Below are 15,111 nucleotides of genomic sequence, written 5' to 3' on the forward strand. Positions count from 1 at the left end.
ACCGCCTTGCATGATGACACAGACTCCCATCTGCATCAAGATGCGGCAGATACCACGGGATGGAGTTTCTGTTGGACGGTGAGTGTCCACGACATCTACCTGCTGCGAATTAGAGGCTGCACAACCTCACCACGGATCGTTGGGAGTCTGCTTGCGAGTGTCATTGAGGGGTCTCGCCCGCCCACAGCAACACCGGTGATTCTCATCGCGCTCATCGTTGAGAATCGGCGGCAGGTACATTTTTCGAGCTGCGTGGACGACCGGCGCAATGGCCAACACTGCCTTCGTTGGCACTTAGCAACCGGATCAAGGGATGGCTCGCTTCCATTAAATGACAACCTTGCAAGACATCGGTCCATCAAATGGCGGAACCTGCCAGGAAGGATGTCTTGACCGCACCGAAAGTTGTTGAGGCTCTGCGGGCATGTCAATGCATTCTGCAATGCGCACGTCAGAGCACCTCCAAAATTTCCCGGTTCAGGGCAAGCGCAATGCGGAACGGAGATATGTGGAAGGGTTCACGAGTTCCTAGCGCAAATTCAAATGCATTGGCCTCCGGGGTAGGGCCGCATGTTTGTTGAGCAGGTGGGGGGACACCGGATGCACGTTGTCCAGGTGGAGGTCTCATGTTTATCTGGGCTTTCCAGCTTCCAAGGGGTTTTGGGTGAATGATCGGCACTTTGTGAGCTTGAATTTACTTCTTCACACCTGACGCTGTCAAAACCGCATCGCGCAACAAATTTCTCTGTAACTGTAATACAGATACGACAGGCAACAGCATTTCGAAAGGGACAACATGGGGGCACTATCGAGCCCACGGGGCGCTCGGGCGGTCAAGCTTGCGGTTCGCAGGAAACGTTGACAGCCCTGGGGTGCACGTTGCACTAGCCGCTGGCTCCCCTGGCGCCGTTCTCCGCCATGGAAAAGCCTCCTTGATTGATGATACAGAGTCGAGCCAACGATGTCATGGCGAATAGTGCGGTGCTGTCGAGTCGTTGTGGTTCCTGTGCAGACGAGACTTTATCCGCCGAACTCCGGGTAATGCTAAGAGTACAGCTCTCACAAACACTGCAAAACATGGCGCTCCGCCTCCTCCGCTTTCCAATTTTCCACCCTGGTGCACCCTGGTGGCAGAAAGGACCGATCGATTGCGATCCTGGTTCGAGTCGGCTCTTATGCGGCCAGCGGATCCGCGTGTATGCGGAATGATCAAGTAGCGCGCATGACCTCAATGGTCTGGAGGTGATACATGGGGCGACATGCGGATGAGAGCGGCTTGCATTGAATGATAGCGATTCATCCGTACAAGTATCGTGGCGAGATTTGCCATGGATGCCTACGGTGAGGGCCCATTGTCGGCAATGTTGGCATTCCAAGTTGTTGAGGAAGCTATTCGCCCGCGGCCAATTTCCACCACAGTGCTATCGTCGCACTCGTATCAGACAAGGATGAAGCAAAGGATCAACTAATCTATTCTGGGAGCAAATGACAGCCCACGTCAAGTTTGCATAGTCTGCGTACGCGTCCAGGCGTGAGTTGATTCGATAGTATGTCGGTGTACAGTGCATCTCTCAACGTTGGTTGGGGTATGGTGGTGCCTGTTGCGCGGCCGGACGCATCCCGGCTTCAGGGAAGGCCCGGGGAGGCCCCAACGCGGCTGGTTTAAGTTTGGTTCCGTAGAAACAGTGTGGGGAAAGCTCTTGTACATGTACCATGTATCGTAATTTGACCCTTTTCTGCCCAGGTGCTCAGCTTTTTTGCAGCCCTGGAGCGCTGCCGTTCAACTGTTTCCCCACTAGCACTAGTCAACAGTACATGTGTCGCCTCCATACCCCAACGTCATGGTCATTCCGAGCCCACGGATGATTATGTTCCAATGTTTTATCAAATGTCATTTCATAGCGCGGGCGCTACATCGGACCTGAGCGATGAGCGATATGCCCGATGACTCGAGATGCTCGACGTTGCCTTCAATAATCGACTCTGAGGTTTTCGGCGAGTCGATGAGTAATGTACAAGGTTCGGACGATGTAGCTGGACCTGCATAAGTCCTACGCAAGCACAAAGTCGTGCGCTTGTCGTTGCCGCCTTCCATTATGAGAACAATGACACCAACGCGACTAGCCCTGACGGTTGAGAGCAATGAATGTCGTTCCAATCCGCATGTCTGTATTGCGACGGGATTGTTTCAGCAACAAAGATGCACTGCATTCCAACATGCGAGGGATCAACAATGGTCTACATGTAATGAGGTGTCACAGTATAGTGATTCAGCGACAGAGAATGATAGCTACGTACATCTTGCAGCAATGGCCCATTGCCGATGCTTAGGATCCAGCGATGTACCAAATAAACAGAGCCTCAACCGTGCTCTCAACCCTCTGCAGTCGTCTGACCCTGCAGATAATGAAAAAAAGTTCGGGCCACACCCATAGGGAGCTTGTACACCTCGTGGTAGGCTACCTGCCTGTACGATTATCCCACCGATATCCTTCACTGCCCGCATCTTGCCCGCTCACCCACCTATTCAACCCATGATCTGATATCAGGACCGTTGTGGGAATCGTCACTCATCGGCATCTCAACCACACCACTTGAGCACCCTTTTGCTTCGTTCCGCACTCTGATGTCCCTCAGCTTCCACAGCTGGTCCCACCCTCCTCCCATCAATTATCGCTTGCATTGCACTGGTCACAAGGCAGGACGTCTTCTGCCTCCGTGACCGACTCTTTCATCACTCACCAGGACCTCAACAATTTCGACTTCGCGTTGTGCCATTTCTGAAACCTTGTATCGCCGGCAAACTCTTTTTGTAGACGCCGGCCTGTTTGCATTGATCGAATTGAATTCACACTACGCGCGAATACATACACTATTGCGATTTTGAGATTGCACTCCACTGGGAAGTCTTGGACTGGTTCTGCAACTCCCAAGACGTGCTCTTGAATTGCGTTTGGATCCACCAGGGTGCTCCATCGCCCAGAAGACCTTCACAACCTCGTTTCATCTCCCTCGAGGATCTCCTCCCTCCTCGCAGGTGCAATCATCATAATTCATAATGCGTCCAGAAGTTGAACAAGATTTGGCTCATACGCTCCTGGTTGAGCTTCTCGCATATCAATTCGCATCACCGGTTCGATGGATCGAAACGCAAGATGTCATCTTGGGCGAGAAGACAACGGAGCGCATTGTCGAGATTGGTCCCGCAGACACGCTTGGTGGCATGGCTAAGCGGACGCTCGCTGCCAAATACGAAGCTTACGACGCTGCGCGGTCCGTACAACGACAGATTTTATGTTACAACAAAGACGCCAAAGACATCTACTATGATGTCGATCCGGTGGAGGACGAGCCAACACCAGCAGCTGGCGGTGCGTCAACGAGCGCAGCAACAAGCGCCCCGGCTACAGGAACCACTACTGCAGCACCTGTAGCGACACCAGTACCTGCGGCAGCCAGCTCTGGTCCCGCCGCGTCGGTCCCAGACGTACCGGTCGGTGCGGTGGATATTCTTCGAGCTCTCATTGCACAGAAGCTCAAGAAGCAAATCGCGGACATACCTTTAAGCAAAGCCGTCAAAGACTTAGTAGGAGGTACGTTAGGATAGAGTGTCAATGGAACGAGCGCAGATGACTGACAATGGATCTTCCAGGCAAATCGACACTGCAGAATGAGATCCTTGGAGACCTTGGGAAAGAGTTTGGGTCGACGCCGGAGAAACCAGAGGACACACCGTTGGACGAGCTTGGTGCATCGATGCAGGCAGTCTTCAATGGTCAGCTCGGCAAGCAATCGACATCGCTCATTGCACGCATGGTGTCATCGAAGATGCCTGGAGGCTTCAACATCACTGCGGTGCGTAAACACCTAGAGACCAAGTGGGGACTTGGACCCGGTCGTCAAGATGGCATTCTACTCTTGGCTTTGACCATGGAACCTGCAGCTCGTCTGGGCTCCGAGAACGACGCCAAATCATGGCTCGACGAGACAGCTCAGAAGTATGCGGCGCAGGCTGGCATCAGTCTCTCCACAGGCCCAGCACCAGGCGAAGCAGCTGGTGCTGGTGGAATGATGATGGATCCTGAAGCTATCGAAGCTTTGACGAAGGATCAGCGCGCGTTATTCAAGCAACAATTGGAGCTCCTCGCCCGATATCTCAAGATGGACCTCAGGGCTGGTGACAAGGCAGCGATCGCTGGAAAACAGAACGAAGCTGCTCTGCAAGCACAATTGGATCTTTGGAACACTGAACACGGCGAATTCTATGCCGCTGGCATTGAACCTTCATTCAGCGCCTTAAAAGCGCGCATCTATGACTCGTCTTGGAACTGGGCTCGCCAAGATGCTCTCACCATGTACTACGACATCATTTTCGGTCGTCTCAAGATCGTTGATCGAGAGATTGTCAGCCGATGCCTTCTGATCATGAATCGATCAAATCCTACCTTGCTCGAATTCATGCAGTACCATATCGATCACTGCCCGACCGAGCGCGGCGAAACATACGAACTCGCTAAGGCTCTCGGGCAACAGCTCATCGAGAACTGTCGTGATTTTGCTGATGAGGCGCCCGTATACAAGGACGTGGCCATGCCGACAGGTCCTCATCTCACCATCGACGCTCGTGGAGACATGGAATACGAAGAGGGCACACGACCCAGTGTTCGAAAGCTTGAGCACTACGTTCGAGAGATGGCAGATGGCGGAAAGATCTCCGAATACGGCAACCGCACCAAGGTGCAACATGATCTGCAACGCGTGTACAAGCTCATCCGCCAGCAACACAAGCTCTCGAAATCTTCGCAGGTCGAGATCAAGCAGCTCTACGCAAACATCATCAGATCGTTGGGAATGAGCGAGGGACAGATCATGCCATCAGAGAATGGCCATTTCGGTGCGCGCTCGCGTAGGAGTCCTCGCAATGGCCGTATGAACGGTGCCGTCCGCCACGATAAGGTAGAGACTATCCCCTTCCTGCATCTGAAGGGTAAGAAAGAGCATGGATGGGAATACAGCAAGAAGCTTACTGGCATCTATCTGGAGGGTCTTGAGCAAGCTGCCCGATCTGGCGTCACGTTCCAGCATAAGAACGTGCTCATGACTGGCGCCGGTGCAGGTTCCATCGGCGCGGACGTCCTTCAAGGCTTGATCAGCGGTGGTGCCAAAGTCGTCGTTACCACGTCGAGATTCTCCCGCCAAGTCACTGAATATTACCAAAGTATGTACGCCCGACATGGTGCTCGAGGCTCCCAGCTGGTTGTAGTACCATTCAATCAGGGCAGTGTCCAAGATGTCAACGCTCTGATTGATTACATCTATGACGAAAAGAAGGGCCTAGGTTGGGACTTGGATTATGTGGTTCCTTTCGCAGCCATCCCGGAAAATGGTCGCGAAATTGACAGCATCGACAGCAAATCAGAATTGGCACATCGTATCATGTTGACCAACCTTTTGCGCATGCTCGGAGCAATCAAAGCGCAAAAGGCGGATCGTCGTTTCGAGACACGACCAGCCCAAGTCATTCTTCCGCTTTCACCCAATCACGGAACCTTTGGCAATGATGGTCTCTACTCAGAATCCAAATTGGCATTGGAGACTCTGTTCAACCGATGGCATTCCGAGAGCTGGGGCAACTTCCTCACAATTTGCGGTGCTGTTATCGGCTGGACTCGCGGTACCGGCCTCATGGGCGGCAACAATATCGTTGCTGAAGGCGTCGAGAAATACGGTGTTCGAACGTTCTCTCAGCAAGAGATGGCTTTCAACTTGCTCGGTCTGATGGCACCACCCATCGTGAACCTCTGCCAGCAGGAGCCCGTCTTCGCCGACTTGAATGGTGGCTTGCAATTCTTGCCGAACCTTAAGGAACTTATGACTCAGCTCCGCAAGGACATTACTGAGACTTCCGAAATTCGTAAGGCCGTGACCCGCGAGACTGCTATTGAGAGCAAGATTGTGAACGGTGAGGACCACGAAGCCCTGTATCGTACCGTCAAAGTCGACAAGCGCGCCAATCTGAAGTTCGACTTCCCCAATCTGCCAGACTGGAAGAGCGAAGTCGAGCCTTTGAACGCAGATCTGAAGGGCATGGTAGATCTCGAGAAGGTGGTCGTCGTCACTGGCTTCTCCGAGGTTGGCCCTTGGGGAAATTCCCGTACACGATGGGAAATGGAAGCCAACGGCGAGTTCTCACTCGAGGGTTGCGTTGAAATGGCTTGGATCATGGGCCTGATCAAGAACTTCAACGGCCCGATCAAGGGCAAGAGCTATTCGGGTTGGGTTGATAGCAAGTCTGGAGACCCGGTCGACGACAAGGATGTAAAGGCAAAGTACGAGCCTTATATTCTGGAGCACTCCGGTATTCGCCTCATCGAACCTGAGTTGTTCCAAGGCTATGATCCGAAGAAGAAGCAGCTTCTGCAGGAGATCCAGATCGAAGAAGACCTCGATCCATTCGAGGCCTCCAAGGAGACTGCCGAGGAATTCAAGCGTGAGCACGATGAAAAGGTCGAGATCTTCGAACTCGAGTCCGGCGAATACCAAGTCCGCCTCAAGAAAGGCGCGACGCTTCTCATTCCCAAAGCACTTCGATTCGATCGTCTTGTCGCTGGTCAAATCCCCACGGGATGGGATGCAAAGCGCTATGGTGTTCCCGACGACATCATCGAACAAGTCGATCCGGTCACGCTGTACGTCTTGGTCTGCACTGCTGAGTGTTTACTGTCGTCTGGTATCACCGATCCGTACGAGTTCTACAAGTACGTCCACATCTCGGAGGTCGGCAACTGTATCGGCTCTGGTATTGGTGGTACCAGTGCACTTCGCGGCATGTACAAGGACCGTTTCCTCGACAAACCGCTGCAGAAGGATATCCTGCAGGAATCGTTTATCAACACTATGAGTGCTTGGATCAACATGCTTCTCATGTCTTCTACCGGACCAATCAGAACGCCGGTCGGTGCGTGCGCGACCGCTGTTGAATCGATTGATATTGGTTACGACTGCATTGTCGAAGGCAAGGCTCGAATGTGCTTTGTCGGTGGCTTTGACGACTTCCAGGAGGAAGGCTCATACGAATTCGCCAACATGAAAGCGACAAGCAATGCCGAGGACGAATTCGCCCACGGCCGCACACCCAAGGAGATGTCTCGCCCAACTACCACAACCCGTAACGGCTTCATGGAGGCCCAGGGCTGCGGCATGCAGGTCATCATGGACGCCAAGCTTGCACTTGACATGGGCGTGCCGATCTACGGCATTCTTGCTTTCACAGCCACCGCGACAGACAAGATTGGGCGTTCTGTTCCTGCACCTGGTCAGGGTGTGTTGTCCACCGCTCGTGAGCAGACTTCCAAGTTCGCATCGCCCCTGCTGGATATCAAATACCGCAAGCGACAGCTTGATCTGCGCCGCAAACAGATTAAGGGGTGGCAAGAGTCCGAGCTTATCTATATGCAGGAGGAGCTCGCAGCCATGAAGCAGCAAGGTGACGAGTTCAATGAGCAAGAGTACCTTGAGGAACGAGCAGCTCACATCGAGCGGGAAGCACGCCGACAGGAGAAAGAGGCATTGCAGAGTCTCGGCAATAGTTTCTGGAAGAAGGACTCCCGCATCGCTCCTCTCCGTGGTGCCCTCGCAACTTGGGGTCTCACCATTGATGATCTTGGGGTCGCGTCCTTCCACGGAACATCGACTGTCGCAAATGATAAGAACGAGTCGGATGTGGTTTGCCAGCAGATGAAGCATCTGGGACGCAAGAAGGGAAATGCAGTCATGGGTATCTTCCAGAAGTACCTGACTGGCCACCCCAAGGGTGCTGCTGGTGCTTGGATGTTCAACGGTTGTTTGCAAGTCCTCAACACTGGTCTCGTGCCCGGCAACCGAAACGCCGACAATGTCGACCAAGTGATGGAGAAGTTCGACTACATCGTTTACCCCGGCCGCAGCATTCAGACGGATGGAATCAAAGCTTTCTCCGTGACTTCTTTCGGCTTCGGTCAAAAAGGTGCTCAAGCGATCGGAATTCACCCCAAGTATCTTTTCGCTACACTTGATCAGGCTCAGTTTCAGACCTACAAGCAGAAGGTTCAGGCACGACAGAAGAAGGCATACCGCTTCTATCACGATGGCCTCATCAACAACTCCATGTTCCGTGCGAAGACTAAGAGCCCATACGAGGACAGCCAGCAGAGCAGCGTTTTCCTTAACCCTGAGGCGCGCGTCGCCATCGACAAGAAGACTGCTCAGCTCGTCTACCCTCTATCAGGACCCAAGAAGCAGGCGCAAGACAAAGCCACCTCGGAGATGGTCACGAGGCTGATGCAGGCCAACGCTGGCGCGGCCACTGGGCAAACAAATCCTGGCGTTGATGTGGAATCGATCGACACCATCGACATCTCGAACGAGACATTCATCGCCCGCAACTTCACTCCCGCGGAGATTGAATACTGCCGCAAAGCACCCTCGCCACAGGCCAGCTTTGTTGGACGCTGGAGCGCCAAGGAAGCCGTGTTCAAGAGTCTCAAGGTTGAGAGCCGTGGCGCTGGAGCCGCATTGCGCGACATCGAGATCGTCAGTGACGAGAAGACCGGTGCACCCGTCGTTATTGTAAGTTGATTGCTGTTATCCCTTGTCGTTTCATCTGGATTGCAGACTAACATTCCTGTTCTCGTCTAGCTCCACGGTGAAGCCCAATCTGCAGCTTCGCGCGCTGGCGTCAAATCGACGACCGTCAGCATCAGCCACAGCGATGCCCAGGTCATCGCCGTCGCATTGTCGACTTTTTGATCGATGAGAACTTGTATCAGAGGATCGCGTCCTCCTTATTGGACCTGATGACTGCAAACGAATCAGGCGCGTAATAGTAATAGCGTTAGATGAGTACGATACAAAATGACACCATGATATATTCGCAAAAGAACGTCCGCCGCGACGAGCAGTTGCGGAAGCCAGTGGCAATGTTCACATCCGGAATGATTCAAAATCACGGTGCTCGAGATTGAGAACCGGGCCGATCATCGACCCTGTGGTTCACGGTGTACTTTGATTACACAATTCACGATTGATCTCACAGGCTGTTAAAGCTCACGCGACCACCACCACCACCCCAGACATGGAACTATTAGGGTTGCGTTGCTGGCCGAGTTGGGTCGCGATGGCCACGCTGCTGCTCTTGGGCATGCTGTGCTCAATTCAGGATATGAGACGATTCCAAATATTTACCGCTCGTCTCTCTGCACATTGTATGGTATCATCACTACCATTGAGTTATTATATAATTGTGCGTGTATTTCAGCAGGCTGTGCCGGTCGGTCGAGAAGTCGTACTATTGCCGCACAGGTGATATGCGGGAGGGCTCCCTGCATGCAGACGCAGCCAAAATTGTATTGAAAGATATGTGTCTCCTCATTCCCCATCAAGGGAAATTTCTATGTACAGAAGGGAAAGGGGGAAATGCGGATGCCTCACCACTATGCAGGCTCAGGTCAGGTCACCCACCGGTGGGTGACGTAAGCAGATTGCCCACCGGTGAGTGACGTAAGCGCCCACCGGTGGCTGACATAATCAGGTACGTACCTCAGGCAATACGTACCAATATTGCGGACTGGCACTCGAGGGGTTCGTAGCAACGCGCATCATAATTGGTCCAAGCGGGATGTTTTATTTACCTAGGTTACCCTGCGTTCAGATGTGTCTCGCCGCAGCCCAAGTGTGTCCAGACCATTTCTCGTGACTTCATACATTCCTACGATCATCAAGATTGAGTAGAGCCTTTTGGAACATCAACAAAATCTATTCAGCCAGCCATGGGTTCACGTGGAAATGAGTCCGGCATGGACTTTGAATACGAAAACCGGACGGGACCGTTGGACATGCAGTCACCATTTGCGAAGCTCGCACAGAACCAAAGAAGCACAGCCAAAGAAGCGCAATCAAGGAAACGTAAGCTTGTTGAGAACCTCCTTTCATCGCCAAAATTGAGTAGTCTTGCTGAGTATGTGGCTACCTCTAGGCAATTACAATGCATTCGATTCACCGCACAAAAGCCCAAGCAAGTCGTCAATAGCGGCATTCAATAGCCTGTACAATACGCCCCGCAAAACGAATCCCGATTTCGACGATTCATCTGCAGGAGAGACACCAAGATCGCCAGAACCGATGGATAGCGATGCGACGCCCGAGATGAGACATACAGGTCGTGCAATGACGAAACTAAGCTTCACAAACACTGCAACAGGTTCACCAGCAGAGAAGGATCGAGCCCGCGATCGGGAGAGGGGAAGTCCGAGCAAGGAGAAGCGGCCAAGTCCCCAGCGTCGCGAAAGCTGGCTGGTGCGAGGGATGAAGAAGGCGTTCAGTCCTGGAAGAGGCGAAATAGCAAGGCCGAACCACAGCGGAGCGGTTGAGAAGCAGGTCAAAAAACGGCGGGAGAAAAACATCCATCGCCAAGTCGCACGGAAGAGGCGGCAGAGTGCGTCTGATTCCGAGGACGACAGCGATGTTGCGCGTCGCAAGAGCAGTGGAAGTCAGGGAGGGGAAGCCAAACAGCACTGGCTGAGTTCCATGTTCACCTTCATCGCGCAACATCCGACCGTCCCACACATCCTCTCCTTCTACGCCCAGCTCGTTTTCAACATCTTCCTTCTCGGTGGCTGCGCTTATCTCATATACTGTTTCTGGGCGGCGGTACAAGGCGATGTCGACAAGAAGTCTCATGAGGCGATGGCAGACATCATGGTTGAGATGGCCGCGTGTGCCAAATCATATCGCGAGAACCGTTGCGATCCGAGCATGCGCCTACCTGCGCTCGAGACGGTCTGCAACAATTGGGACAAGTGCATGAACCAGGATCCTACACGCGTTGGCAGGGCAAAGGTCTCAGCGCACACATTCGCCGAGATTTTCAATTCATTCGTGGAGCCGATCAGCTGGAAAGCTATGGTACGTGGTTCTCAATTCTGGTATGCGAGGGATCTCACCGCTGACTGAGGTGCCGCTTTAGATTTTCACCTTCGGCCTAGTTTTTGCGTGCTTCTTCACGACCAACATGGCTTTTGGCATATTCCGCGACAAGGCCTCAAATGCTGGAGCCCAATATCCGCAATATTACCATCAGCCTCCGCCACCTACTCCTCAGCGCCATGTTAGTGGCCACGAAGTGGGATTCTACGGCTCGTCAACACCCTGGCATCAACCACCCGTTAACATGGAGCCTCAGCCGAGTGCTGGCGGTTATGGTCAAATCGAGGGGAGGAGTAGTCCGATTCGACGATTGATGTTTGATTAAACAGCATTTCTGGATCGATTCTCGAAGAGCTCGGGAGTTGGCATGGTTTATGGGAATGATTGTGATGCTCGGTTGGTTATGAAACGTGCAATGGGAGGCCGGGTGTGGAGTTTTGGGCGGGAGACATCGGTACGGAGGCACATGTACAAGGAGCACGTCGCATTTTCGGTCAGCACCTCTGTCACATTGAAGCATGTGTCTTGGCAAACCGTCAAGGTTATCTTGAAATCTCATATGGCACTTTTCGCGCGAAATTCACAAGCAACAGTCTGAACAATTCACACTCGAGCAGTCATTTTTCATTCGTCTGAAGAGCGATGAGCTCTAAGACCTATGCGTGGACTCATGGATATCCAAAATAAATGATGTTCAAATCTTCTTGTTTTCAGTTCACCTTTCTGCTGGAGCCCCGAGACACAGAAATCAGTCAAATCGGATGGGGCACTGCGATGATTAATCTGATGTTTGTTACGCTGAGGTCTCTACGACACCCACCACCTACGCAGCTTTCTGTTGTAGAACAGAATATCAACTACTGAGGTCGCTTTCATTGATTAGTCGTCGGAGTGCCCCGTCCGATTCTACCGATCCCTGTGCTGTACTGTACAGTATTGGAAACGGATTACACACCGTTTGTGGTTGTCACGCGACAATCTAGAAGCTCCAGGGCTTGAGTTTCGGACGCATGACATCAGCTGCAGGCAGGGTTCCAGCACAATCCAGAAAGGGAAATTCTTCCAAAATGACGACGCCGTTATCAGCCGCTCCGGTAGCGCGCCGTATTCTTGAACCAATAGGAAGTAATTTAATGAAGCTGAGTCAATAAGTGGCAGACCCTCGAGGCAGGTGCTATCATATATATATTCACACCACCTGCAACGATCTCTTGCCGTCTCTCTTCCAACATCATCGTCTCCCTTGTGCCACAGCATTGCAAACGAACACCTTTCTCAATCGATCAAGACATCAATCCGCATAACTTCACGTCCCAAACTTTCTCGCCAACCACATCAAGAACAAAATGTCTGCTCCCGTTGCCGCCGTTCCAGCAACCTGCTGCCGTCGTGATGGTGGATGCATCTGTGCCAACGAGGCCAAGTGCTCCTGCGGCAAACAGTCTGCCCTCCACTGCAACTGTGAGAAAGCAGCAGTCGAGAACAAGATCGATGGCGCTCGCTGCTCATGTAGTACGTGCTGATCAACTCCAACGATACGAGAACAAGTTGTTGACGTATTTGACTACAGATCAACGCCGTGCTGGAGAATGCACCTGCTCGCGTGCCTCAGACGAGAACGCTGAGGTAACGGGCTCGAAGTGTGCTTGTGGCAAGCGTTCGGCTGGTAAGCTTCGTTTCACTGATCACATCCTGCACATAAGCGCTTGGCTGATACGCGAATCATAGACTCATGTACCTGCTCTGGTACCGAGACCGGCGACTTCTCTGAGCTCGAGACCGACTTCACTAAGCGCTCATGATCGATATGGACGACGACTGTCTTGTTGTCGGTACGGAAATCGATTTGAGAGTCTATGAAAGCCTATCTGTATGCATAGCTGGGGATGCTGGCGTTTGGTGAGGTTGCGAGGCATTTGAATGGTGGTGGCGCAGGAGTTGTGGAGATAATCTTGACGCATTTCAGTTGTGTTGTGAAGTCATCAATGACATTCGAAAACATCAGCCATTGGAGTAGTAATGATAACGACCGAAATATATTATTTTGCAGCTATAGGTGCCGTGGCCTTGAAGCGTTGCCTCCATGCCTCAAGTTCAAACTTCGAATTCATCAGCGACATCAGGTCAGTCATTGGAGCTCCTTACCCCGAGATCTGGCGTTTTGACCGTTTCCTGTACTGGTGATAGGCAGTCGCATTTATAATAGAACTCCATGGACATCCACCAGTGTATCTACCTAGGCAGGAGAGCACCCGAGCAGTTGGCATCGCGGAAATCAAAACACCAACGCTTGCTGCTTCTCTCCAAAGCCCAGTCGTCTGAGTATCTGGGCGTGCTTCTTTCCACTGCTCTGCAGTGCCACTTACCTTGATTAAAACCCCAAATCCTATCGCACCTGACCTACCCGTGATCAGATCGGCTTTCCGTTCTTCGACTTGTTTTGTTGTTATTGTCGTCTTTGTAATTGCATTTGAACATCCTAAGCAGCGTGTATCCTACCTAGTGACATCTTCCTGAAACCTTGCCTCGATCACCGTCTGGTAGCTGACATTCTTTACCCTATTGCATAGTCGACGCTCAACCCGGCCGACAAATAATCGATGTTCCGTGCCAGTAGGCCGACTCTGCCCGAGGTTCGTCGTGGTCGTCATCGCCATTCAAGGTACGGAAATGCTGCTCACCGAAATCTCTGGCCGCAGTCGTACCGTTCGCCGTCACATGGAATCTGCACGATGGACATGGAGTACAGCATGCATCAGGAATCAGTACCGAACCGTGCGTCACACATTGTCTGGACCACGAGGGTTTCATTTGCTGACGATCATCCAGACAATCGTTTTCATGCTTTGACCAACGTGCAGGTTCTGGATAGACCGCAGAGGCCATGCAGAACACGGGACTCACGTCGACGATCGCGCATTATGGCCTCCAGGAGCCGTCGGGGAGGTCGACGCAACAGGGGAAGATATGCTACGCGAGCACTCGACGAGGCATTGTCCAGAAACATCAGCGACGTCCTAAGCAAGAACGAAAAACGATCTCCTCCTGTGCATCGTGTCTCTGATGCTGCGTCTTTACCATCGATGGCCATCGTCCCAGCATCAAAAATCCCTGCTGCCGTTTCAGCCGCCCCGCGACTCCCTGAGCTAGAGTTAAGCAGATTTGATATCCTGAAGAGCGATTTCTTCGCACCGGCAGCGCGCATTCCGCCGAGCGGGGACATAGACAAGCGGCTACCGAAATGGTGGTCTGATCTGGCAACCGCAACCCAAGATTGCGTTTGGCCACACCGCGTGCCAATTTTCTGGGATTTATCGTCGTTGCCAGAGCCTGGATCGTCGTCAACCAACAAGAACGCTCACGATCTCGTCTTCAAAGGCAAATTTGGGCCGAGGAGGCAGTCTCGATTCTTTCCGCGTCCATCAGCTCCTCAACACGGCGTTCAGGCATCTATAGTGCATAGTATCCCACTGAAAGAGGCGCAGGTACGTCACACCAGCGGGAGTCTGGACGAAGAGAGCCGCCAAGTGCACCAACCGAATCCGTATTCGGCGCCCGACAAGTCTTCCACCAATACCGAGAAGGAGCATGAAAACGAGCTTCAGACCGCCATAAATCTGTGGCGCATCCTTTCGATCGAAGCACGACGAGTGACAGGCGGAGCGACCATACTCGACACAAAAGCAGCCTCTCGGCCCCATCTTGTATCTGAGAATGGACGACATGATGCATCAAGCCAGCGTGAAGAGACTGAATACGTAGGACTCGACGCCCGAGGGATACCTTGCGTTCATGCAAACAGCCTTACTGGTTTTGCAAATGACGCCGCTGCACCATTTGGGTCTCTGATCGACTCCGCTATCTGCATGAATGCACCGGTCTCGTGGTATCAAAGCGCAAACAAAATGTCGGTTGATCTGAATCCTGCCGATATTCCGCTGCCGGATGATTCGTGGACTGGGTTGCCATCGGAGCAGCAATCCGTCGATATTGGCGTGAGAGTTCAGATCCCAACGCGAGCAAATGCTACCATGGACGACGTCTAGGAGACGGAAACGCTCGTTTCGGAGAATTCGGAGCTTGATGAAGAGGCCTATTCATGTGCCATGACTGACGAAGCCACGTCCAATTCCGAGGCAGCTACGTATA

At 52.6% G+C, this 15,111-nt stretch overlaps 4 protein-coding genes across 4 annotated transcripts; all 4 read left to right on the top strand.

Annotated features, from left to right (window-relative positions):
• Positions 1-3,058: 3,058 nt before the first annotated feature.
• Positions 3,059-8,616, top strand: K489DRAFT_389728 (fatty acid synthase subunit alpha; the record flags this gene model as incomplete). Its single annotated transcript, XM_033606537.1, has 2 exons — positions 3,059-3,593; positions 3,653-8,616. 2 exons carry the CDS (start codon positions 3,059-3,061, stop codon positions 8,614-8,616), a joined length of 5,499 nt encoding a protein of 1,832 aa, XP_033458025.1.
• A 1,038-nt stretch (positions 8,617-9,654) lies between these two features.
• K489DRAFT_382037 (uncharacterized protein) lies at positions 9,655-11,721 on the top strand. The gene is made up of 3 exons (XM_033605274.1): positions 9,655-9,942; positions 10,013-10,941; positions 11,003-11,721. Exons 1-3 carry the CDS (start codon positions 9,807-9,809, stop codon positions 11,285-11,287), a joined length of 1,350 nt encoding a protein of 449 aa, XP_033458026.1. The 5' UTR covers positions 9,655-9,806; the 3' UTR covers positions 11,288-11,721.
• Positions 11,722-12,308: 587 nt separating this feature from the next.
• Positions 12,309-13,177, top strand: K489DRAFT_402809 (uncharacterized protein; the record flags this gene model as incomplete). Its single annotated transcript, XM_033607063.1, has 3 exons — positions 12,309-12,474; positions 12,533-12,628; positions 12,691-13,177. 3 exons carry the CDS (start codon positions 12,309-12,311, stop codon positions 12,762-12,764), a joined length of 336 nt encoding a protein of 111 aa, XP_033458027.1. The 3' UTR covers positions 12,765-13,177.
• A 177-nt stretch (positions 13,178-13,354) lies between these two features.
• K489DRAFT_262244 (uncharacterized protein) lies at positions 13,355-15,055 on the top strand. Its single transcript, XM_033600053.1, has 2 exons — positions 13,355-13,737; positions 13,792-15,055. The coding sequence occupies exons 1-2, from the start codon at positions 13,563-13,565 to the stop codon at positions 15,006-15,008; spliced, it is 1,392 nt and encodes a 463-aa protein (XP_033458028.1). The 5' UTR covers positions 13,355-13,562; the 3' UTR covers positions 15,009-15,055.
• Positions 15,056-15,111: the final 56 nt, after the last annotated feature.

This window comes from Dissoconium aciculare (assembly GCF_010015565.1).
Source record: "Dissoconium aciculare CBS 342.82 unplaced genomic scaffold K489scaffold_9, whole genome shotgun sequence".
Lineage (NCBI taxonomy): Eukaryota > Fungi > Ascomycota > Dothideomycetes > Mycosphaerellales > Dissoconiaceae > Dissoconium > Dissoconium aciculare.

What these genes read in the sequence shown, in the direction of transcription:
- K489DRAFT_382037 (XM_033605274.1), top strand. Translation starts at nt 9,807, where the DNA reads ATGGGTTCACGTGGAAATGAGTCCGGCATGGACTTTGAATACGAAAAC. An exon ending in AGAAGCGCAATCAAGGAAAC is followed by an intron (nt 9,943 to 10,012) that starts GTAAGCTTGTTG and finishes GGCTACCTCTAG; the next exon opens with GCAATTACAATGCATTCGAT. An exon ending in CGATCAGCTGGAAAGCTATG is followed by an intron (nt 10,942 to 11,002) that starts GTACGTGGTTCT and finishes GTGCCGCTTTAG; the next exon opens with ATTTTCACCTTCGGCCTAGT.
- K489DRAFT_262244 (XM_033600053.1), top strand. Translation starts at nt 13,563, where the DNA reads ATGTTCCGTGCCAGTAGGCCGACTCTGCCCGAGGTTCGTCGTGGTCGT. An exon ending in TCAGGAATCAGTACCGAACC is followed by an intron (nt 13,738 to 13,791) that starts GTGCGTCACACA and finishes ACGATCATCCAG; the next exon opens with ACAATCGTTTTCATGCTTTG.